Source organism: Zonotrichia albicollis, chromosome 18 (assembly GCF_047830755.1).
Source record: "Zonotrichia albicollis isolate bZonAlb1 chromosome 18, bZonAlb1.hap1, whole genome shotgun sequence".
Lineage (NCBI taxonomy): Eukaryota > Metazoa > Chordata > Aves > Passeriformes > Passerellidae > Zonotrichia > Zonotrichia albicollis.
Window position 1 is genome coordinate 4,767,796 of NC_133836.1, and position 23,895 is coordinate 4,791,690.

At 54.8% G+C, this 23,895-nt stretch overlaps 1 protein-coding gene across 2 annotated transcripts in view; it reads left to right on the top strand.

Moving 5' to 3' along the window:
* Positions 1 to 6,613: 6,613 nt before the first annotated feature.
* SEZ6L (seizure related 6 homolog like) overlaps positions 6,614 to 23,895 on the top strand; it is a 40,499-nt gene continuing 23,217 nt past the window's right edge. The window contains exon 1 of one of the 2 annotated variants that reach the window (XM_074554042.1): positions 6,614 to 7,086. In XM_074554042.1, the coding sequence (XP_074410143.1) occupies positions 7,017 to 7,086 (70 nt within the window). In that variant the 5' untranslated portion in view covers positions 6,614 to 7,016. The remainder of the gene's footprint in view (positions 7,087 to 23,895) is intronic. The other variant, XM_074554041.1, reaches the window with a different exon arrangement.

The window sequence follows — 23,895 nt, forward strand, 5'->3', positions numbered from 1 at the left end:
CATCCTGGGATGAGCCCCTCCAGGAAATTCAGGATCCCATGGAGCATCAGGAGCCACGTTAGCCCTGCCATCCCCACAAATCCCAGAGCACAGCAGCGCTCAGGGAGTAGCCAAGGATTATTGCCGGCCTCTCATCACCCTGACACCCGCAGAGGGAAGTTACAGCGAGCTCCACAACAGCTCTGCATGAGTGAAATGTGCTTTTGTTAGGATCCCTGGGAGTTATTATCCCAGAGCTGCAGGATGGGCACTGGGGTGATGCTCTGAGTGAGGACCCCACCATGTCCCCAGCCCAGGGTAAGGTGTGAGGACCCCAGCCACGCTGTGGGGGCTGTGTTTTTGGGCTTTTCCTCTTTAAACAAGCCCAGAGCCTCCGCCAGAGTCTCCCGGGAGGCGGAGGGACAGGCTGGGGGCGGTTAATGGCTCTCCACCTGCGGGAGCTGCGGAAACGCTCCCAGCAAAGCGCGGGCTCAGCTCCAAGCTCTTACAAGCTAATCAATGAAACATCACAGCTTGGGAGCCAGGGCAGAGCAAAGCAGCACAGTATGGATTTTATTTTTTCATGCAAAGAGCTTTAGTACAAATCCCTTTTTCCTCCCCCCACAAAGAGCGCGAGCAGGCTCTGCAGAGAAAGCCGAGCCTGGGGCACCAGGGAGGACACAGGGGTGGGCTGGGAGGGGGCTGTCACCTCCTCTGTGATGCACAGCTGCAGTTTGTGACATTGTCCGGCTCCTTGTGCCATCCAGTTCGTGGATTCTGGTCCTTGGGGGTGCCCAAAGCAGAGGAGGTGCAGGTGTGGCCCTGCTGGCCCAAGGTTTTCTGGCCAGGCCATCAGGAGGGGCTCTGCGGGGCTGCCACTGCCTCTGCAGAGCTGGAGGGGAGCAAAGCACCATCTCTGCTCCATCTGCAGGGGCTTTCTGGGATCTGAGCAATGCCATCTGCTTTAGCCACTGCAGAGGGACCTTCCAGTCCCTGGGACCCTCCAACCCCCGTTTCGTGGCACAGAAATGAGTGATTCTGCTTTGGCAGAATAATTGGCCGTGTGCTGTGATCAGGGCTGTGCTGTGTGGCTGCAGGTCCTTGCTCTGGTAACCAGCCACTGATCCTGGCTTGTGCAGCCTCTCCAGGGATTTGGGGTTTGCCTGCAGGCCCAGGTCTGAGCGGGCTCATTACTGATTCCTCCTTGTGGGGGTGATTCTCCTCGTCTGTCTGTTCCCTGGATCTGTCCATGAGCCAGTGCGTTCCCGCAGAGGAAGCGCTGTGCTGATACTGCATCACAGTGATTCCAGGAGAATGTGCCTGCTGCCACATCCAATCCATCACAGCAACCCACGGCAGCCATGGGATACCTCCCTCCCTCCCTCAAATGCATCATCCCCTCACAGATCACAATCAGCTGTTGGACAAAGCCTGCCTTTCACAGTGCCATGGTTACTGGTAACAGACTGGAATCTGTGATTTCCTTCTTTTCCCTTGTTTCCTGTTCCTTTCCCTCCCACCCACTGGTGCTCACCCCCTCTCTCTCCAGTGGCTCCAACAACTCAGGGATTATTCCCAATCAGCATCACTGAGGAATGCTGATTGCATCAGTTCCTCGCAGAATGCTTTTATGGTTCCCATGGGGAAATTATTTGAGCCAGACAAATGAAAAATATTTACCTGTGTCTGGTGCTGAGGGCCAAGGGCTGCATCCAGCTCATCCTGTCCTGCAAACACCCCCAGCATTCCTGGACATTCCTGCATGGCTCAGGGTGCTGAGCATTGGTGCTGAGCCCTCCTGCCTGGATCAGGATGCTCTGAAATGCACAGATGTGAGGGAGAAAGCCAGAGCATCCTCCTGAAGACAATTAATGGATTACAGTGAGTGTGGAGTAATGCAGAGGCAAAGAAATCCCTCTCTCCAGAGGCAGTGGCATAGCAGTAAAATCATGCTGCACTCTGCCTCACTTCATAAAAACTTCTTGTTATTCCTCAAGGAGGAATTGCAAGAGAGGACAGCATCTCTGTGCACTCCTGGATTTACAAATGCTGTTTTATGTATCAGTGTAATCTCTCTTGCAATTTATATGGGATGCAATGAGTAAACACCAGCAGTCCTGGCAGGAATACTGACTCTGGAATGGATGCAGAGAAGGGAGGACAAGGTAGGAAAGCCTCCCCAGAGCAGGTATTTTCCAGCTGAAAGGCAGATTTGTAGAAGGCAGATTTGCAGATCTCTCCAGGATTTGTGGGGATGGTCAGGATGGGGGAGACCACGGAGCCACTGGCTGCTCCGTGACTGATGCAAATTCTGCTGGAGCTGCAAAGAACTGAAAATCACAGCAGAAAAGTCTTGAAAACTTTTGGGACATCAGAGCACAGCAGTGAAACATGGATAGAGCAAGCAGAGCAACACCAGTGCCTTGGGAAGGAGCCTGGCAGCCATGGAGTGGAGTGGCTGCAAGTGCCTGGAGCTGGTGGGAGCCTCTCCAGGCATTGCCACGAGGAGCTTCAGTTAATTAAGCCCTGAATGATGAATTATGTATGGAGCATAAAACAATGTCCTGATTTCTGGCTGGGGAATTAAGCAGCCGTGGGCTCAGGTAGGTGCTCCCAGGCTGCAGTCCTGGTGCACAGGGAGAGATTTTGCTCCATGGGGGGATAAAGGACTGTGAAGGGGTGACCCACAGAGGGACATTAAGGGATGCAGAGGTGACTCTGGGGACACAGCAGCACCCTGGGCAGGCTGTGCCATCCCTCCAGCCCCACAGGGATGCTGCTGTGCATCCCTGCCTTCCCCTCAGAGGGTTTGTGTCCCTCAGCCCCCTCCAAAGCCCAGTGGGCAACAGGGAGCCTATTTTCAAGCTGTGCAAAGTCTTCTTCTGTTGACAAGGAACAAGGACTTCCCTCCTGAGCGGGCCCCCAGCTGTGCCCGCTGGCACGGGCTCAGAGGGGCAGCGTGCCAGCCTGGCCTCAAACCCCCCATTCAGCGCCGTGCTTGGGAGGCAAAGCAGGCAATCAGCCCCGTTCCCAAAGCCAAAGGCTGGAGTGGCTCTGCCATCTCAGAGGCACAAAGGCCTTTTCTGCCCTGGGACAATATTGCCACTCAGCAGCAGTGCCCCCAGCCCGGGCACGGCTCCTCAGAGCCGCCTTTCAGCTGCACTACGGGGCACCTCTGCTTCCAAGCCCAAAGCTGAGGTTATTTTTCCACTTCCTGGTGCCATTGAAGCCCCTCTGGGCACAGTGGAGGAGGGCTGAAAGCTTCCCAAGGGAGCTGCAGGGAGGAGGCTGCTCCCCTGGGTGGGCAGAGGGCAGGAGGGGCAGCAGCCTGGCACCCCCTGTGCCACAGACATCTATGGAAAATCCTTTCCTTAGGATTTTTCCTCCTGAGAAGCTGGGAGGCCTCAGGAACAAAATGTGAACAATGATTATCTGCTGCTGTGGAATGCAACAGGTGGATCTCTGATTGGGCCATGTTGGTTGTTTCTAATTAATGGCCAATCACAGTGAGCTGGCTCGGACAGAGAGCTGAGCCACAAGCCTTTGTTATCATTCTTGGCTATTCTATTATTTTCTAGCCATCTGATGAAATCTTTTCTTCTATTCTTTTAGTATAGTTTTAATATAATCTATATAATAAAATAATAAATCAAGCCTTTTGAAACCTGGAGTCAGATCCTCTTCTCTTCCCTCATCCTCAGACCCCTGTGAACATGGTCACACCCCTGCCTGCTCTCTGGGTCCCCATGGGAGCCCCAGGAGCAGCTGCACCCTCACAACAACCCTCAGTGTATTTGGGATGGCTCACACAGAGTCAAGGCTCTGTCCTGGTGGGCTCTGTCCCCAAAGTATCTCTGTCCCCAAAGCATCTCTGTCCCCATCTCCATCCTGCGGCTGCAGGAGCTGCCTGTGGGGTCTGTCCCACCCTGCTGCAGGATCCCAAAGCTGGATGTGTGCAGGGTTCCACAGGCTGGTTGGAGCCCCTGGCAGCGCTGTCCCTGCCCTGGGGGCACAGGGGAGCTGTGAGAGGGCGGTGATCGATCGATGGGGCACAACTGCAGAGCAAGCGCGGCAGCACCGGCGGCTGCGGCACCGCAGGCGCGGAAATAAATGAGGGATTGATTTTCTGGGCAGCTCGGATCTCATGGATCTCAGCTGCTGTGACAAGGGGAGTGCAGGCATGGCTGGCACCGTGGGGCTGTCACCTCCCTGTGCTGCCCGGTGCTGGGGCTGGGGGCACCCAAAATGAAAACAACCCTTTGCCAAAAGGCATAGCAACTCTGAGCGGCTCCAGGGGACAAACCCCAGGCTGGGGACATTGGGAAGGACAGAAAGTGGGTGTCCTGTGCTCCCTGTGGGACCCCCCGGTCCCTTTCATTCCTGTGGGACCCCCCGGTCCCTGTCATCAGCCCCTTCCCAAACCCCAGTGAGCCGCACCAGAAAGGCACCGTCTGCCTTGAACATCTTATCTCCAAGCTGCTCCTGCTAAGTCACATCTGACTTAATTATGGTAATTAAGATTGACATTAATACAAGATTAAAATGTGAAATTAAAATTAGCTGTGAAACTTATCTGAGTTTTTTAGAGCAGTTATTGATTCTCTCCACTGTTAATCAAAGGTCTGAGGTAATGGCCGATGAACACGGTGCTAATTAGAGCAATGCCCATAAAGTGGCCTCGGGAGATGTTTGTCTTGTTTCTTGGAATGCCTCAGGTTTCTGACCACATCTCTGGCCCTGAGTGGTGCTGGAGGAGCTCAAGAGGCCACGCTTTGCCCACTCCTGTCTGTTCTTTTCCTGCTGTGGAGCTGGGCTGTGCATGCAGCCGTGCCCAGCCATGCCCAGCCATGCCAGGGCTGCCGGAGCTGCTCCAGCTGCAGGGGTTTCAGGTGACAGCAGGTTCCTGGTGTTTCAGGGGAGCAGCAAGAGCACGGAGATCCCGGGAGCTCCACACACACCCCGCTGTTCCTCCGGGTGAGATTTCACAGCCCATTAGGCCCCGGCGCCGCTGCGGGAGGGAAATGATTCCAATCACAGCAGCTCTGGGGAGTGCATCCCACCGTGCATCCTGTGCTCCATCCCAGCCCGTCTCCCCACACACACTCCAGCCTCCCAGCTCGCCTGAGCCCCCAGCAAAGCTGTTGGAGGGACAGGAGGAGCCCAGGCAGCACAATTCCCAGCAGCAGGTCCCTCCTTCCCCGGGTGTGATGCCCTGGATGCCCATGGGGTGCAGGGGCCCACCTGCACCCCCTAAGCCTGGCTGAGCAGCTGAGGCTTGAGCCTCACCGTTCCCTCTCCATCACTAACAACTTTTGCCACTTCGTGGGCATTTCTGCATCACAAATACGGTGTTTGGTCTCTTTTTCCTGCCTGTTTCCATGGCACTGCTGTTATTATCTGGCTATCTTAGGAGTTTACTACAATGCAGATGAGCACAATAAAAATCACTCAAGGAGAACTGCTAAATGAGAGATAGCTCTTATCTTTAGCACCGGCAGGTCGGGAGGGAAGAAGAGGGGGAGCAGTGCAGGCTGGGCTCGCTGTGCCACAAGCTTTGTTCGACCAAATTAAACCTCTGAGCAGGGGAGTCCCAGTTGGGCATGAGAGTAACAGTGTTAAATAACACGCTGCACCTCTCGCTGCTTTCTCTCTCTTTCTTATTTTTGTTCTTCTCGAGCCTGCTGCCCAACTGCTCCCAGCTGGCAGCGGCTGGGAGCGACACCGGGAATGCAAATGACCTGCAGCATCCCCGGGCTGCTGCCTGCGCTTCCAGCGGCAGGAGGGAGCTCAGCAGGACCGGTCCCCGTGTTTGGACAGCTCCTTGCCTCGGTGCGTGCTGCGGGGGCACCGGTGGTGACACCGGAGCGCGATGGTTGTTGCTGAGGTAACGGGATCAGTGTAATTGTTCCCGCGAAGGTAGCAGGGGGACTTCTCAGATGGCAGCATCAACAAAGCGGCTCTTTAGGGAAGGGGCTGGGCTGCGTCTCGTGCTGTTTGACACTGGTGTTGTGCACTCGTGGCATCGCTCTGGCCCTTTGAGCTGACAGGTCCAGGGAGGACCAGGCGCTCTGCCCGGGAGGTGATTCACAGTAAACATTTCAGGGATTTCAGGAGAGTCAAGGCTCTGTTTCTGTTCTTCTCAAAGTCAGTGTAATCACACCGTGTGCTCTGCGGGCTCAGCAGGGGCCTGCTGGGAGCCCTGGCCCGGTCCCGAGCAGGATCTGCCTGTGTGCTGCTTCCTTTGCTGCAGGACTGAGGGTACCCCAGCTCTCACCCATGGCCAGCCCAACATTGTGGGGGGCCCTAAGCAGCACCCACAAACAGTGGTTCTCTATGCCCCAGTGAGGTCAGACAGGTCACAGCTGCAGCTCCCTCCAGCAGCAGGGCCAGAAATCCCGGAGCATCCCTGATCCCAAGGGAGCCATCAGCCCCTCTGCCCTGTTCACAGCCTGCTTTGGGGGAGCTGGAGGAGAGGGAAAGAGGGTACATCTGGGCTTGAGGAGGGAGGGGGAAGGGCTTGGGTTGCTGAGGGGGGTTTGGATGCTGTAGGGGGCTTGGAGCACTGAGGGGGGTTTGGATGCTATAGGGGCTTAGGGACAGGGGGCAGTGAGATGGGACAAGAGCCAGGCTGATGGGGGGCCTGCAGTAGGAGCACTGATCAGGCTAGGGGAGGACCAGGACTCCCGGAGGGGGAAGAAGCCGGGGAGGACGGAGAAAACCGCTGTGCTGCTGCGGGAGCCGTACCGGGGCTGCTCGCTGGGGCCGGGGCGAGCGGGGGGAGCCGCGGGCGGGGCCGGAGCTCTCGGCGCTGCGCGGGGGCCGGAGCGGCCGCCGGCGCCCTCCCCCGCCGCTCGCTCCGCGCTCCCCGCGCTCCCCGCTCCGGTCCGCCCTCCGCCGCGCCCCCGCTCCCTCCGCTCCGCTCGGCTCCGCTCCGCCGGCAGCGCCCGCCCCCGCCCGGCCCGGCCCCGCTCAGCGCGGCTCTGCTCGGCTCGGATCAGATCGCATCGGCTCGAAGGCTCCGCCGCGCCCGCCGCAGGATGCCGGGGCCCCGCGGGCTCTGCCTGCTCGCCCTGCTGCTGCTGGGCACCCCCGCGGCCCCGCGGCCAGGTAAGCGGGGCGGAGCGGGGCGGAGCGGGGCCTCGGGGCTCCCCGGGGCTGCCCGGGGCCCAACGCCGCCCGGCCCGGGGAGGGGGCACCGCCCGGCGCGGGGGGATGCAGCCGGGACCGGGGAGGGGGCGGTGGGAGCGGGGAAGGCTGCTGGAAGCCATCCCCGATGGGAGATCCCCGGCTTCTGCTTCTCCCCGGGCCGGGATGAAACTTCTGGCATTGCGGAGAAGCGCAGCGGCACCGGGAGCGGGGCCCGGCGGAGCGCGGGGCTCAGCACCGCGGGGCGGACAGCTCCCGCCGCCGGGAGCGCTCCGGGAGCCGCGTCCGCGCCGGGAACCGAGTGCGATCAGGGGGCCGCGGCCTCCCGGGAACCGCGCCGGACCCTTCCCTCCCTCCTGCAGGGAGAGCAGCCCCGTGTGTCCCCAGCCCTCCGTGTGTCCCCAGCCCTCTGTGTGTCCCCAGCCCCTCGTGTGTCTCCAGCCCCCATTTCCATGTCCTCGCTGTGTTCCCGCCCCACGGTCTCGGTCAGGGGGTGTCCGTGGGGGCTGAGTGTTTAGCCAGGGGCTCTCTGTTCGCTCCACGTGTCCCCCGTCCCCACGCAGACCCGCTCCCTCTCCCAGTGCCACGGTGCCAGACCTAAGAATGGGCTCCGGGATGCGCTCGCGGGTGACTTGGCAAAGTCACCGCAAACTCGCCTGGGGCTTGGGGACGGCTGAAGCGGCTGCTGTGCCCAGCCCCTCGGCAGCGCCGGGGTGCCAGGACGAGGCAGCCGGGTCTGGGTGGGGTTCCCAGTGTGGATTGTTCGTGGGAGAAGGGAGAGGTCGGTGTGTGCCGGCGCTGCAGTGAGCTGGGGCCTGAGGCTGCCCTCCGGGGCTGGCAGGGTGTTTGTAGCAAACACGAGCAGCTCCTGGTGTCAGGAGTGCTGCGCGGTACTGTCTGCCCTCTCCAGTCCCTGCTCTTGTGGTCAGATTGCGTTAAATGACTTTGACTTTTCCATCTGAAACCCGGCTCTCCAGACAGGGGCTGTGTTACAGAATCCTCCCTTTCTGGGCAGCAGAACAGCGATGGATGTAGAGGGTGGCATTTCTCGCTCACCTGCATGGGTTTGTGCTCTGTGTACGTGCACAAACGTGTGAAGGAATCAGATGTGAAGTCCCTGCCAGTTCTGGCATCCTGTTCCAGCCAGGGGACACACAGGGAGGCACGTTCCTCTGGGGTGTTACACAAACCCAGCTCTGATCTCGGCTGCTCTGTGTGACCATCCTGAGCTCCCAGGGGAGCTGGGAAGCAAAGCCAGCAAGCACAGGCCCAGCAAGGGCTCTCAGCTCCCTCATGCCTCGTGTGCTGAGCCAGGAGGGCTGCCCCAGTCCCACTGGGAGCATCAGCAGGCAGCCCAGCTCCCGGGAACAGGATTTGGCACAATCTGCCATAAATCTCATGGTGGAAGAACACAGCGTGCTGAACTCCTCTTTCCTTGGCAGAGAGAGGGAGCTGATAAATAGTTGACCCTTTACAAGGTTTGGTGAATTATTGCAGTGAAATCCCAACTCCTGCCTATGCAGCCTGGAGCCCGTGGCGACGTGGCAGCTCTGCCCGTGCCTGGAGGGAGCCTTGTCCATCTGTGTGGAGGGGGACAGACAGCCAAGGGCCCAGAGCAGAGAATCCTGCTGTTCTCCAGCTGGGGAGAAGCAGGATCAGACCCTGCTGAGACAGATTGCTGTGCTCCATCTGCTGCTCTTTCTGTTCGTGCATCCAAGAAAAAAAACCATCTTCACATGACTTGCACCCATCGGGTGCTTGGCTGGTGGCTTTGGGTGCTCTGCACTGGTGAAGCCATTTAGATCACCAGAGAGGAGGTGTGAAAGCCTCTCCTCTGCTCTCAGCATCCGCTCACACCCACCCACGGGCGCAGAGCAGGCAGCAGAGGCACGTCCCTGCACAGGGACTGGTGCCAGGAGGCTCTGGGCAGCCTGTGCTGGAGCAGTGGCACCCTGAGAACGTGGGCACCAACAGGGGCATCTATTTGTACCCTGGAATGGTGCAGGGGGCAAACTGTTTGTACCCTGGAATGATGCAGGGGGCAAACTATTTGTGCCCTGGAATGATGCAGGGGGATTGTGGGCAGCTGAGTGTACACAGGGCAGCGCTGCCCATGCAGGGCACTGGGGATGGCAGGGGCGCGGTTGAACCCCTGGGAGATCCAAAATATAAATATTTTGATTTCTAAATGTATTTGGGGAGTCCAATACAGGCTGTGATGAGACCAGCCTGAGGCTGCAGTGCTGGGACCAGAAATGCAGCTGGGGGGGGGCTGAACTTCAGGCTCCTCTGCACCCCCAAAATCTGCACCCTCCCTTCTCATCTTTGATGCATTAGGGCACTCCTGGGGTGGCTGTCACAGCCCAGGAGCAAGGACAGAGATGCCCCTGGCTCTGTGGCGAGCACAGCACCACGGGGGGATGTTTCCAGGGGATCAGGTGTGTCCGGCAGGAAGGAAAACCAAGCATGAACTCGGCGAGGGCTGCAACAAGTGTGCGGTGAGCTCTCGCGGCAGCACCCCGGGCAACGAGATAACAGCACAGAGCCAGGCTGCCAGCACAGATAACAGCGATGGGGATTGTCTGATGGAGAGCTATCAAAGGCCATGGCAAATGGCTCCTCTTCCTTCTCTCCTCCTTGGCAGAAAGGACGAGGAGAGCCTGGATCGGGAGTAAATGGAATTAGTCTCTCTCAGCCCTCTGCTTCTCCGGTATTTTTGCCGTTATGAATATACAAAGATGCCATTTCAAGCGCAGCTTTGTGGATGTCACAGTGTCACAGACATTTCCTTCTGTACATTTTTAACTTCTCCTTCACTGAGGAATCTGGGAGCAGGATTTAGGGCTGAGGAGCCAGGCTGCGCCGAGTCAGCTGAATGTGCTCCCTTGGCATCCAGAACGGCAGCAGAGATCTTGGAATAGCAAAGCATGGAAAAAGGGAAGTCTGTGATCCATCCCTGGGAGTCAGGTGGTGCTGGGTTCGGAAGTTAATGGGTAATAAGTGATGGATGAGGCGGAGGAGTGCCAGGGCATTTCTGGAAAGGCAATGTGGTCATCAAAATGGGCTGGTGTGAGCGTGGCCCATCCTGCCAGCAGGCAGAGATGTTCCCTGGGTATTCCAGGTCAGTGCCGAGTGCTGGGGCGCTTTGTTATCCCATTTTGTACAGACAGTTGTTTTTTTTAATGAAATAGGCTTTGTCTGATTAAATAACACACAGCTTTTGATGTAGACTACAAGCAGCCTTAGAAATCTGTGTATTTTCCATCCTCTGTCACTGCGATGAGCGCAGCTGCTTCCAGTGGGCTTTGGGAACAAAAAAAACCCAAACCAGAGTAACCTTCTGTGAGCAATCCAAAAGTTATTTACTTGATGCGATTTTATTTCCTCAAATATTTGAAAGTGGTTACTGAGCAGTAAAATAGGCTCCAAGGAAATCCTGTTACAAAACACAGGCTCTGTTTTAATTAGCATGACGTGAGCGACACGGCTGGAACCGGGGCTGCCACCGAGTGCATCTTTCAGGAGCTCGGAGATGTCTGTAGGAAACACGGCGTGAGCACCGGCTTTCCAATTTTCCAGTCCATCAGGATGGATTTACACTCTTGTCAGGGCTATGAAATTGCTGGATGTGGTGCTGAGAGTTGTGTGTGTCTTTAACCACTTGGCTCGCCAGGGTGCTCTGTAAGGTGGGGATGTGCCTGTCCCTGTCAGGGGAGGAATAAGGGGACAGTGGCACCCCAACAGCACCCAGCCCTTTGTTCTTGTCAGGGATTCAGCAGGATGAGCACCAGGATGAGCCACACTGGGGACCAAAGGCAGCACCTGCCAGACCCCTTCTGGAGGGCAGAATGTGGAGCCAAAGCCAATGCTGCCAGCACAAACCAGGGGGCAAAGCAGAGTGAGGAAGTCTGGTGGGGTGAGAGAACGTTTGGCATCACTCTGGCTCGGCCTGCTGCCCTTCAGCTGCTGCTCAGAGCTTTTCTATGGCTTTCCAGAGCTCTTCCCAAAAGGAGCTGCTCCATGAGATGGCTTTTCTTGCGGCTGCACGAGTGAGTGCTGCCGGATTGATGGGATGCAGGGAGCAGATCTGGCTGGTGCAGGTGCCTCAGCTGCTGTCCCTGCAGTGGCAGGGAGCTCAGGAGAAGGGCTCTGCAGCAGGAGGTGCTCAGGGGGGGAAGGTGTCCTTCATTCCTGCCAGCTCCTGGCTGTCTGTCTCCTTTCACAGCTTGTTAACCGACAAGTTGTTAAGGATGTTCTCGCCCTGTCCCACGGGGCCAGCCCTGCTCTATCCACATCCTGCTCCATGCACATCCTGCTCTAGCCACGGATAAAAATACCTGCACAATGCAAAAGGCAGCAGAGAGAGAGGGAGAACCTGCCAGAGGAGCAGCCCTGCAGACACCAAGGTCAGTGAAAGAGGAGGAGGAGGAGATGCTGCAGGTGCCCGTGGTGCAGCCCAGGGTGAGGCAGCTGTGCCCCTGCAGCCCATGGGGATCCACAGGGAAGCTGAGATCCACATGCAGTGTGGAGGAGACCATGCTGGAGCATGATCCTGGCAGGATTTGTGTCCATGCACAGAGGAACCCACACTGGAGCAGATCCTGGCAGGATTTGTGTGTCCATGAAGAGGAACACACACTGCAGCATGTTTGCTGGCAGGACTCATGATCCTGTGGAAGAGATCCAGGCTGGAGCATCCTATTCCTGAAGGACTGACCCTATGGGAAGGACCCACACTGGAGAAGCCCTTGGAGGACTGCAGCCTGGGGGAAGAACTCAGGGTGGGAAGTTCATGGATGAATGTCTCTTTGGTGGGCACCCAGGATCCATCCAGTGTCAACCCAGCACATCCACAGGGTCAACAGTGCTGCTGGGAAGATGGGAAACAAATGAATCTCTGCTGCTCAGCTCTGTTACATCTTGGATTTCATCTGTAAGGATTTCATCAGTAAGGATTTCCAGAATCAGAAGAGAGCCATGAGCTGGGTTGCTGGGGGAGCCAACAGGAGTCTGGGACTGAAGGGCAAAGCTGGGAGCAGGGGATGCTCATCTTCCATCCTAGAGAGGGACGTGCTGTGGGTGCCCAGAACCAAGTGAAAGTGTTGGTTATCTCTGCCTTGATCTACATCACTGGTCCCTGAGTTTGGGGAATTCTTGAGCAGTGCATATGACCTGGGACAGCCCCAGGACCCCCCAGAAACCAGGGGATGTCAGGGAGGATCTGCCAGGAGCTGTACAAGTGGAGGCTGTGGCTGGTGGGGAGCTTTCCTTTGGCATTGTGAAGAAGTCACCACTCCTGTCCTGGTGTCATTGTTGGGTGTCACTGCTGTGAGATAAGGAGGAGCCCTTTGAAGGGTGCTGCAGGGAGGGAGTGTCACACTGCCACAGCTGCACCGAGCTCCAAATTCTGGGCTGGATCCCTGATCCTGATCCTGGGGAGCGAGCAGGGGCACCTGGATCCAGCTTTCCTGGTTGGGGACCCTGTGCTGGAGTGCTCTGTCCCACGGTGGCTCAGGACTGTCCCCTCTCAGGGCAGAATGGTGTTCCCAGGGTGCTGAGGAGCTGATTTCCCCTCTCTTCCATCTTTTTGCTTGCTGGAGCTCCCGCCAGTGGTGCAGCTGCAGCTGGCCCTGCTCCCAGGGCACGGCCCCGACTCAGACATCTCTTTTATTCCTTTTTCCTCTTTTTCCTTTCTCTGGGAGGAGCCCAAAGCAGCAGCTGACCAGCCCTGAGCACTGCCTGAGCCTGGAGCTCTCCTGATGCACAGAGAGGAGGCTCTGCCTGCATCCCCAGCTCTACCTCCAGCAGGGGAAAGCACGGATTTGTCCAGAACTTTCTCCCTTTTCCTGGCCCCAGAAACCCATGGACTGCAGTAAATTTCCAACGCCCAGAGGGCCCAGGAGGCTGGGCAGGAGCCTGACTCTGTGCCTGCTCCATGGGGATGAGGAGAAGACACTGACACCCCAGGACAGATGGCTGCAGCAGGAAGGTGCAAGGAGACTCGATGGAAGCTCAGTGCAAGCTGCTGGTGGTGCAGAAAGGGATGGGATGAGCAGCCTGGCCACTCAGCCCCGGCTCCCAAGGCACCATTCCAAGTGCAAAGCTTCAGTCTAGGAAGGAGATTTGGTGCCAAACGCAAAGGCATCCAAAAAACTCGAGCGCGACAGAAGGGATAGCTGTGGGATGGATCCCAGAGCGGCGTCATCTGCTCGGCAAGGAGGATCCTCACTCTCGGCCCCGTCTCTCTCTGTCTTGCACACCGGGCTGGGATGTGCCAAAATCAGCAGCTGAGGGGGCCAGGAGCACCCCAGGGACGGTGGCAATGCAGGGGGACCACACCAAATGGGGTCACTCAGGGATGTGCTGCATCCCAAGGGTGAGGGAAGAGCCACAAGGGATGGGGACAGCAGGGAGGAGGCTCAGGAACAGCACAGGGGAGTGAAGGAATGTTCTGGAAAGCGGTCATTTCGGGGCAGCCTCCGAGCCAGTCGGAACGGCTGGAAATATTTAAAATTCAAGAGAGAATCTCCATCTGACGTTTTTGGGTGGATTAATGGAGCATGGCAACATTTTGTGGATGAGATGCTTCATCTCGGGCAGAGTGGTGGCTGGGGGACAGTGCTGAGGACATGGCTGCTGATGTCCCCTCTGCCACCCTGCATCTCTTCCATGGTGATGGGGTTGCACAGGAACGGGGCTTGCGTCTCTTGATGCTGATTTAAATGCAATTTCAGTAAAAAAAACCAAGCTTTTCCTGACAGTCTTGAACTTCCATTTGCAAAGATACCAAGTTCCCTAAACTGACAGACCACTCTGGCATGAGCCCTAAGAGCTCCCAGTGCTCCCAGTACATCCCTGCCCACTGCAGGAGAAGCAGCAAACTCCTTTTTTCTTGGCAAAGTCCTCTTGGACACATCCAATGCCATCCTTGGAGAACTCAGACTATCCCCAGCATTGTCAGGGTTAATCTGTTCTGGTGTGGATTCTGGAGCAAGGCTGCCCAAAGCAGCCACCCAGAGCAAATCCATCCCAAAATCTGGAGCCCCAAGGCAAGGAAAGGCTCCTTTCCAGGGCACACAGCCCCCACCAGACAATGTGTCTCCCTTCACTCTGAATCCATCCCCATTATCCACGCAGCAGTTTTTAAATTGCTGCTGGACACTATATTTACATAAATATGTGAGCCAATGAGGTCTAAAACCCTGGTGAGCCCTAAATGGTGAATTAGGTTTTTTTCAGAAAGAGGATTTTATCAATTTACTGCGAGTGCAAATCAACGGGAACAGAATTTACAAACCCATCAGAAAAAGCGAGGTGACAGTTTGGAATTAATCCTCTGCCCCAGGCACACGATGTACCTCCACAAACATCTCCCAGCATAAATATATTTGAGAAATAGTGGAGGAAAACGTAACTCCTGATGCCTGAGCACGCTGGCGGCGGCGGGAGATGAATGGAGTTAATGTCATCGGGAAGGTGCTGCCGCCTCCTGCTTTATTTTTATCCAAGACTCAGCGCCCAGCCCAGCCTGCGCTGAGATATTGCAGTTTGTCTTTGTGCCAGAATTTCCCCCGAAGAAAACCTCCCCGATAATCGCTCTTCCTCATCTAGTCCTTTTTAGAGACAAAATAAAAAAGAAAAATAATAATTTCATTCAGTTCCTCCGCATCCCTTGTTGCTGGAGAAGTGCTGGGGGAGATGAGTGTCCCCTCCAGGATGGATGCGGCTGGGGGATGGATTTGGGATAAGAACTGCCACTTTTGGGGCCATTTGGGTGCAGGGATCAGGAACAGAGCAATGCTGCTGGTGCTGTCCTCCTTTCCTAGGGAATCCAAGCTCTGGCACCTGCTGGTGCTGCTCCTTCCTTAGGGACCAAGCACAAACCGTGTCCAAACCCAGCACAGCACCCCAAAGGCACAGAAACCCCCAATTCCTGCATCTCCCAGCGGGATGGGGATGCTCTGCTGTCCCCCTAGGGGCTCCGAGCTGCCACGGAGATGAAATCAGCGAGGCAACAACCAGTAAAAGCCAAACTTCTCAAGCTTTCTAATCACAAGTAGAAAGGCTCCTTTTCAGCTTTTGTTTCCAGCTCCCGCGGCTGCCAGCGGCAGAGATGGCTTTGTTGTAGAGATGGCTGTGAAGGACACAGGCTGTGTTCCCGTTTAGGAATGCATTGAGGCTTTCTTGGAATTCATTAGGAAAGGTAGGGAGGGAAGGGTGCAGCAAAGCAAGAGTCCTTGCTGCTCCCCTGGGGAAGAGATTTTCAGGTTTTCCACTGCAAAACGTCTTTGGCAAGATCTGAATTTGAAGGTGGTTCTGTTCCTACAGCGGGGCTCATCTGCAGCCAGTGGGGAAGGAGAAGGGAAATGGGAAGGGGCCTGCCCTGCAGTTGTTCTGCAGCATCATCGGGTTCTGCTCCCCTTTGAACCCATCCCTGTATCCTGGGCAGCTCTGCTATGGCTCAGCATGGAATCATGGAATGGTTTGGGTTGGAAAGGGTCTTAAAACCCATCCAGTCCACCCCCTGCCATGAGCTCATCTCATTCCACACCTTCCACTGTCCCAGGTTGCTCCAACTCCATCCAACCTGGCCTTGGGCACTTCCAAGGATGGGACAGCCACAGCTTCTCTGGGCAACCTCTGCCAGGGCCTCACCACCCTCCCAGGGAAGAATTCTTTCCCAATATCCCATCCATCCCTGCCCTCTGGCAGTGGGATACCATTCCCTGTGTCCTGTCACCCCATCCTTGACCCCAGTCCCTCTCCAGCTCTCCTGGAGCCCCTTTAGGCTCTGAACTCTCCCTGGAGCCTTCTCTTGTCCAGATGAGCACCCCCAGCTCTCCCATCCTGACTCCATGGCAGAGGGGCTCCAGCCCTGCACCCACAGGGTGATTGTGACTCATTGTCCCCCCAAGGGCACAACCTGAATTGAGTCACACATTCACCATCTCCTTCAGTGGCTCAGGTATCCACTCCAGCTTCCATAGGGGAGGGCTGGATTTCTCCACATTTCCATCCACATGCACCAAACCAGCCTCAGGAGGAGAATCTTTGTTAAATTATACAGTGTTACATCTCTGCTCCAAACCAGAAACCCGAGTGAGCAGCAGAGGTAGGAGCTTGCTCAGAGCCACTCACCTCAAACAGGGGGTCAGCTCTGAAAATTCCTTCCTCAGTCCCCCAGCTACAGCCCAGAGCTTTCTCTCATGGAAAATCCACGTTACAGGTTTATGTTGGCATCCTGCTTCTCAAAGGAAATCAGGTGTTGTGTTTATCTTGAGCCAACAGCCCCAGCCTGGAGCCTCCTGCCTCCATCCATCAGCTGCTCCAAGCAGGCTCTGCTGCCCCTCAGGGTTCCTGCCCAGCACCCAGAGCAGGATGTGACCATGGTTTAGTTGGTGGCATAGCCCAGGAACCCTCCAGCCCCATCCCTGAGTGCTCAACGCTGTGTGTCAAAAAGGCAGTGCTTAAACCCAGATTTATGTCTCAGATGTGCCTGTTTTAATCACACTACACTGCTATCAAAAGGACATTAAAAATTATGATTACCCTCCAGGAGCATAAACAATGGCAGCAGTGACAATCCCCTCGTCCCAGGCGGGTGGCACAGGCATTTCTGTAATTGGCCAATTCATTACCTGCTGGGGAGAAGAGCCAGGTCCTTCCTCTCACCACATCTCCCCATCACCAGGGTGGGTCAGAAATAACACCAGGAGGAAATCTGCCCAGCCAGCAGCAAAAAGAGAGCAAAGAGCTGCCCATGAATGCTCTGCAGCAGGTTCAGCCTCTCCCCTGAGGCAGAGCTGGGGGTACCAACCACCCTCCAGGGGTGAGATTTAAGGGCTTTCTCTCAACTCAACCCAGCTGTGCTTCAGGAACAGCCAGCACATCCCTTCCATGGGTTTCTGATGTTGATGTTTAGGGAGTTTTTGGGGGTAGAGGAAGGTGACATTGCCTTACAAGGGTGATACCTTTCCATCAGCATCCTGGAGCTGTTCCCAAGGTGAAGGTGGTGGCAGCAACGCCCCATGGGCACAGGGGAAGGTGACAGGAGGGACATTCATTACAGAGCAACTCACCAAGTCCTCTTTGCTTGTTGATGATATCCTTTTAGCCTTCTGTTCCTCACTTTTGGGGAATGCAGGGATTCTGTGGGTGCTGCAGTGGGCACAGAGAGGGGTCTGTGTGTCCCAATCATCAGCTGGGCACAGCAGCCCTCAGCTAAGCATTGTCCTCTCTGTCCCCAGTGTTCCTGCACCCCCAGCACAGCTTGTCATTATCCTTTCTGATGGAATTCAGATCAATCAAACAGAATAATGGAGCAGAGGTCAAGGAAGGCTGTTCCTTCCCCGGGGAACAAGGAGCTGCTTTCGTCAGGGAGCCAGCTTAATTGTTCTGAATCTGAGAAATTATGAACGTGCCTGGTAATTGTGCGTCCTCCTGTGCTGGGGAGGGAGGAGAGCTTTGGATGGGAGCATGGAGCAGCAGGGCTAAATCAGCTTTGGATCCCCCCAAAAAACCCTGGTTTTCAAGGGCTGATGGTGCCACCCATACTGGACTGGGAGGAAACTGCCTGAGGATGAGGAGGGATGAAGATGGATGTGGAGGGATGCAGGAGGATGAGGAGGGATGGAGGAGGATGAGGAGGGATGGAGATGGATGAAGATGGATGTGAAAGTATGCAGGAGGATGTGGAGGGACACAGGAGAATGAGGAGGGAAGCAGGAGAATGAGGAGGGATGCCGATGGATGTGGAAGATGCAGATAGATGAGGAGGGATGCAGAGGGATGTAGTTGAATCTGGAAGGATGCAGGAGGATGAGGAGGGATGCAGATGGATGAAGAGGGAGGCAGATGGATGAGGAGGGATGCAGATGGATCTGGGAGGATGCAGGAGGATGTGGAGAGATGGAGGAGGATGAGGAGGGATGCAGATGGATGTGAAGGTGTCTGGAACAGCAGACCCAGCAGGGCTGAGCGCTGCACCCAGGACCAAAGCTGCTCCTCACCATGCAGCAGGACCCTGCCTCTCTCCTGACATTCTGATGGCTAATGAAAACACATTTGCTATCTGTATTAATTAAAATAAAGTGCAGCAGCTCGTCATGAGGCTCTGTGGGAGAAGCTGTACACGGGTTATCATCATCCAGCACAGCATCGTGCAGTGATGGAATTAGTTCTGCCAGGCCATCTTTAAAACACAAATCACTGATGGCTGATACAGCTGACAATTAATTCTATAAAAACCAGAGTCACTGGGAATGAGGGGAGGGCTGGGCAGCGCCAGCAGCAGCCCAGGGTTGGGCTCAGGGTCTTGTACAGGGAGGGGGCAAAGCCTGTGCCAGCCCCAAAGTGCTGCTCTGCCTCCAGAACAGCTCTGATTTTAATGACAAAAAATTTAAACAGTTAAAAAAATTGAATTTCAGCCATGTTTTGTCTGAAAAGGGGTTTGTTTCTGAAGGAGTGAGCCAGTGCAGGGCACATCTGAGGGCTGGATGTGCTGGGGGTTGCAGTTCCCACTTGGAGGATGTGCCAGAGGAGCTGCTCTGCTGCCACCCCCCAGACTGGCCTGACTTGAAAAGGATCCAGCAATGAAATGCAGGATGTTGCTAATGAAATGCAGGATATTGCTTTTTTAGAAGGAAAAACCAAGGAAAGGAGGGGGTGACAGCCTGAGTGGGGCTGGGAACAGCCTGGCCTGTGCAAGGTGCAAGGGGAGGAGCTGGATGGATTTAGGATCCATCCAACCCAAACCATCCTGGATTCTCTCTGATCATACCTGGCACCACTCCAGGCTGTGGAGGAGCATTTGGGAGCCCGGTGTGCCCCATCCTGGGCAGTTCTGAGCTGTGCCAGGGCCCAGGGATGGCAGCAGGGATGGGAATGGGGGATGCTGGGCTGTGCCCCAGCTCCTGGCAGCCTCGGTGATCGATGGAGCCCAATAACCGTGATAAGCAGAGCCATCAGTAACCCTGCCTGGCCCTGCCTTCCCCATTGCCAGCAGCAGGGCCCCTCCCCAGCTGTCAGGAGTCATTAGGCACCGGAGCTGCAGCGTTTCAGAGCAGGCAGCAGGGTCCTTTCAAGGGCACCAGGCAGCAGCAGGTCCTGCACAGTTCCTACGTGGCCAAAAAGGGAAAATTGGGAAATGGCTTTGCTGATAAAGCAGCAGAAAGCATTGCAGAAAAAGGGATTCTTGCAGCAATTCCATAAGAAGAGGTTGATTTGTCAGAGTTCACCCCAAATTATGACCGAGCCGACCACAAACTAATTAAGCTCCTTGAGGCTGGGATAACAGAAAGTGGATGGGGTGTCACACCAGCAAACCAGATTGTAGTCTCACCCTTGATCCTTTGGGAGCTAGCCCAGAGGGAACAGGAAAATGCTGAAAATCTTCTAAAACACCTAGAAAATGTAGTAAGAGGAAAGGAAGCGACTGACATCACACAATCAGCAGTGAGAAAATGTGAAATCTGAAGGGAGAAAATGCAAAGAAAATCAAGAAAGAATATTCCCCTGCAAGCTGGGACACACCAATCCCAGAGCCTGTCCTGACCGCTCTTGGTGCCCAGGAGGGATAAACGGGCCCAGCACAGGGGCTGGGAGGTGTAGGGGCTGAGGCACAGCCTGGGGAACCCCCAGAATGATCCATTCCCTCTATGTGATCCCAGCAGCTGCATCCCATGGTGGGAACAGCCCAGGGGAGTCCATGGGGAGAGCAGAAAACTCCGTGTGTGCCCTGTGCCCGATGTCACCTGTGCCACCCTCACTGCTCTGAGGCTCCTCTCCCCCTTGGCAAAGTGGCCAGGACCTGATGGGCTTCAAATCTTACCTTGAGATGCCCCAGGGCAACTCAAAAAAACCAAAATAAAATCTTTTGGGGTATCTCTGGACAAACCCACAGAAGAGAGCGGCCATGGGCAGCAGAGCTGAGGCCACTGGGGACAAGTGACAGCCCCGAGGTGCTGCCAGCCCCTGCTCCTGTCTCAGAGTCTGGACTGGAGCCACGCTGTGATTCCTGTTACATCCTGTGAAAGAAATATAAAGAGCTGCCAAACAGATTTAGCAGAGGCAGCTCAGATCTCCCTCAGCTGCTGCAGGGGGAGTGTGATGGTGTTCACAGGGGTTTGAGGATGAGGGAAGAGACAAGGATCTGACTCCATGTTTCAGAAGGCTTGATTTATTATTTTATGATATATATTGTATTAAAACTATGCTGAAAGAATAGAAGAAAAGGTTTCATCAGAAGGCTGGCTAAGAATAGAAAAGAATGGTAACAAAGGCTTGTAGCTCGGGGCTCTGTGTCCAAGCCAGCTGACTGTGATTGGCCATTAATTAGAAACAACCACATGAGGCCAATCACAGATGCACCTGTTGCATTCCACAGCAGCAGATAATCATTGTTTACATTTTGTTCCTGAGGCCTTTCAGCTTCTCAGGAGGAAAAATCCTAAGGAAAGGATTTTTCATAAAAGATGTCTGTGTCAGGGGGGCTCAGGCAGGAGATGAATCCTGCAGCTGCCCCAGGCAGGGAGAGCCGGGCTGTGATGCTGCTCTGCTCACCTGCACCTGGAATGTCACATTGTCACCTCGAATGTCATGTTGTCACCTCGTATTTCCAGTGGAGTGCAAATCCAGTTCAGCTCAGCTCTGCAGACAGCTGGGACAGCAGGGGAGGTTGGGAATGGTCACTTATCCCATGGATGTGACTGCCTGGGAGTGGGGATGTGTTGTGGCCAGACAGGAACAGTCAGTGATTGTAACCAGGCTAAACTTTGTCTCTGCAGATGTTTCAGGGCTGTGTCCAGAAAGTGCTTCCCAGTGCCCCCAGGAGCAGGGATTTTGGATGAGCCCACTGCTGCATCCCTGTCAGGGCTCCTGCATCCCTCCTGGGTCCCCTCCATCACCCAGAGGCAGTGCTTGGGCACAGCACCCCTGCCAAGCATCCCTTGGCATTCACATCCTCTGAAAAAATTCCTTCACCCAGAGTTTTTCTCCTGGGAAGCTGAGAAGCCTCAGAGAAAAGGGAAACAATTCTTATCTCACTTGCTTCTCCTGTGTTTTGCTCGTGTAAAATGTGTTTGGAGATTGTTTACCCACAGGTGATTGTTTCATTGGATTCTGGTTTGAGTTGGTTTCACTCTTTGGCCAACTGGGGCCAAGCTGTGTCAGGACTCTGGAGAAAGTTTTCATTATTACATTTTTAACATTCTCTAAGTATCCTTTCTGTAGAATGATATGGAATGATAATATAATATAATATAATATAATATAATATAATATAATATAATATAATATAATATAATATAATATAATATAATATAATATAATATAATATAATATAATAAATATTTCTGAGAACATGGAGTCAAATTCATCATTCCATTCTCCCTGCCATGGGGATCCCTGCAAATTCAATAGCAGGGGACACAGCAGAGCAAAACTAGCCAGGCAGGACCCCCAGGATCCCCCAGGATTTCCCCTGGCATGGCAGCAGGAGCTGCTCTCCCAGGGCTGACCTGCTCCCAAAGGGTTAATCCCAGCACTCACTTCTCCAGATCTGCTCCCCTGCATCTTAACAGTGATGGGAGATTAATTATTTGAGCTGCAGAGAGCTGACTAGAACGGGGTTTTGTAGCTAAATATACTCTCTCTTTAGGAACCCATTTAATTTTATGCCCTGATGTAGACGGCTGGGCTGGATGATTGGTGAAGAAAGAAGGAGCTTCTCTTCCCCCTCTTCAATTTTGAGCCTGAAAAGCTGCCAAAACACTCGATTTCCTCTCCCCAGGTGGGCCCTGAGCAGTGAACATTCCAGCTGGGGAGCCCAGGAGAGGCACAGGAGGGATTTTCTTCTGCTCCTTCATCCCTCTGGCTGCCCCTGGATCCCTGGAAATGTCCCAGGCCAGTTTGGAAGGAGCTTGGAGCAGCCTGAGACAGTGGAAGGTGCCCCTGCCCATGGCAGGAGTGGGACTGGATGATCTTTAAAGTTCTTTCCTAATGAACTTCTGAAAAAATGAATTCCCCCTTGAACGCAGCCTGCTAATTCCTTTCAGCTGGGTCTGTCTGCAGATGTGCCTTTCTTACACTTTGTATCATAAAAACCTATGATAAACCCAAATTATCACCTACATCAGAGTTCCTCTCTTCCTAATGGCTTTGCTGCCCTGCTCCCTGCTGGTCAGGAATATCAGGATAATTCCTGCTCCTGTGAGCTGGGGACAGAGTGGGACAGGGATGCTGCAAATCTCCTGATTCCTCCATAGCTGGGGAACCTCTTCAATTCCTCTTCCTCCTTATCTGCTGCTGCTCCTCCCACATTCCTTCGGGAAGGAGCTGGGCAATTCCCAGCTGAGCTGGGCTCATCCCTGGGGATTTGGGCCATGCTGGGAATGATGCTGCAGTGAAATGTCACACAGGGTCTGTGGAGACAGGGCACCACGGGCAGGTGCCCCTGTCACAGATATCTTCTATGAAAAATCCTTTCCTTAGGATTTTTCCTCCTGAGAAGCTGAAAGGCCTCAGGAACAAAATGTAAACATTGATTATCTGCTGCTGTGGAATGCAACAGGTGCATCTGTGATTGGCCCATGTGGTTGTTTCTAATTAATGGCCAATCACAGCCCAGCTGGCTTGGACACAGAGCCTGAGCCACAAGCCTTTGTTACCATTCTTTTCTATTCTTAGCCAGCCTTCTGATGAAACCTTTTCTTCTATTCTTTTAGTACAGTTTTAATATAATATATATCATAAAATAATAAATCAGCCTTCTGAAACATGGAGTCAGATCCTTGTCTCTTCCCTCATCATGTAACCACTGTCACATGCCCCAAAGCCACAGGTGAGGAGCTGGCATGGCCAGAACAGACACCTGCGAGCCAAAGTCTCATTGATTCCAGCTCCATGGAGCAGCAGTGGGGAGGAAAATCCATTTTCCTCCTAGCTGGGAAGGGTGTGTAATTTCCCAGCATTGTCAGGGCTGTGAGGATCGTTGGAGCATCCACAGTTCCTCGGGAGCACTGGCAGAGGGGGGAGAGCTCTGTGAGTTTAATTCCTGAATTCCTTGTGCTGCCCTTGCTCCCCAGCCCAGCCAGCCAAGCACGGGCAGAGTGGATTCTCCAGTCAGGCACAAACAGGATGGATTTACCACTGATTCAGCTTTCCAGGAGGGTTTTGCTGTTGGAATATTGCCCCCATCTGCAGCCCAAACCCCCTGCTCCCACCTGGACCAGGACCCTTTTCCCCTGTTTCATCCCAGGGCTGGGACCAAGTGTGGGTGTCTGGTATCCCCAGGACCATGTCCCAGCTCTGTGTCCCCTGCCAGCACAGCAGGTCCCTGAGCCCCTCAGGGCAGCTGGAGCTGGTGAAAATCCTCCCTCCCATCTCTGTAAATGCCCAGGGCCAGGCTGGACAGGGCTTGGACTGACTCAGTTTACCCTGCCATGGCACAGGGGGTGGATGAAGTGATGTTTGAGGTCCCCTCCAGCTCAAACAATTCCAGAATTTGGTGATTTTCTCCTCTCTGCCCTGCCCAGCAGAGATGGGTTTGCTGCTGGGAGCAGGAGCTGGGTGGGCAGTGGGAGCAGAACCTGGTCCTTCCTGGCCACGGCTCCTCAAGCTGGGGACCACTGCCAGCATCCTCACTCACCCAGTAATGAGGGGTTTCCATGGCAACCTTATTTGAGCATCTCGAGTGACACAGATGTAAATTTTAAAATGAAATATTCAGACCACAGTCCTGTGAGCATAAATAAACCCCTGCACATGGGCAAT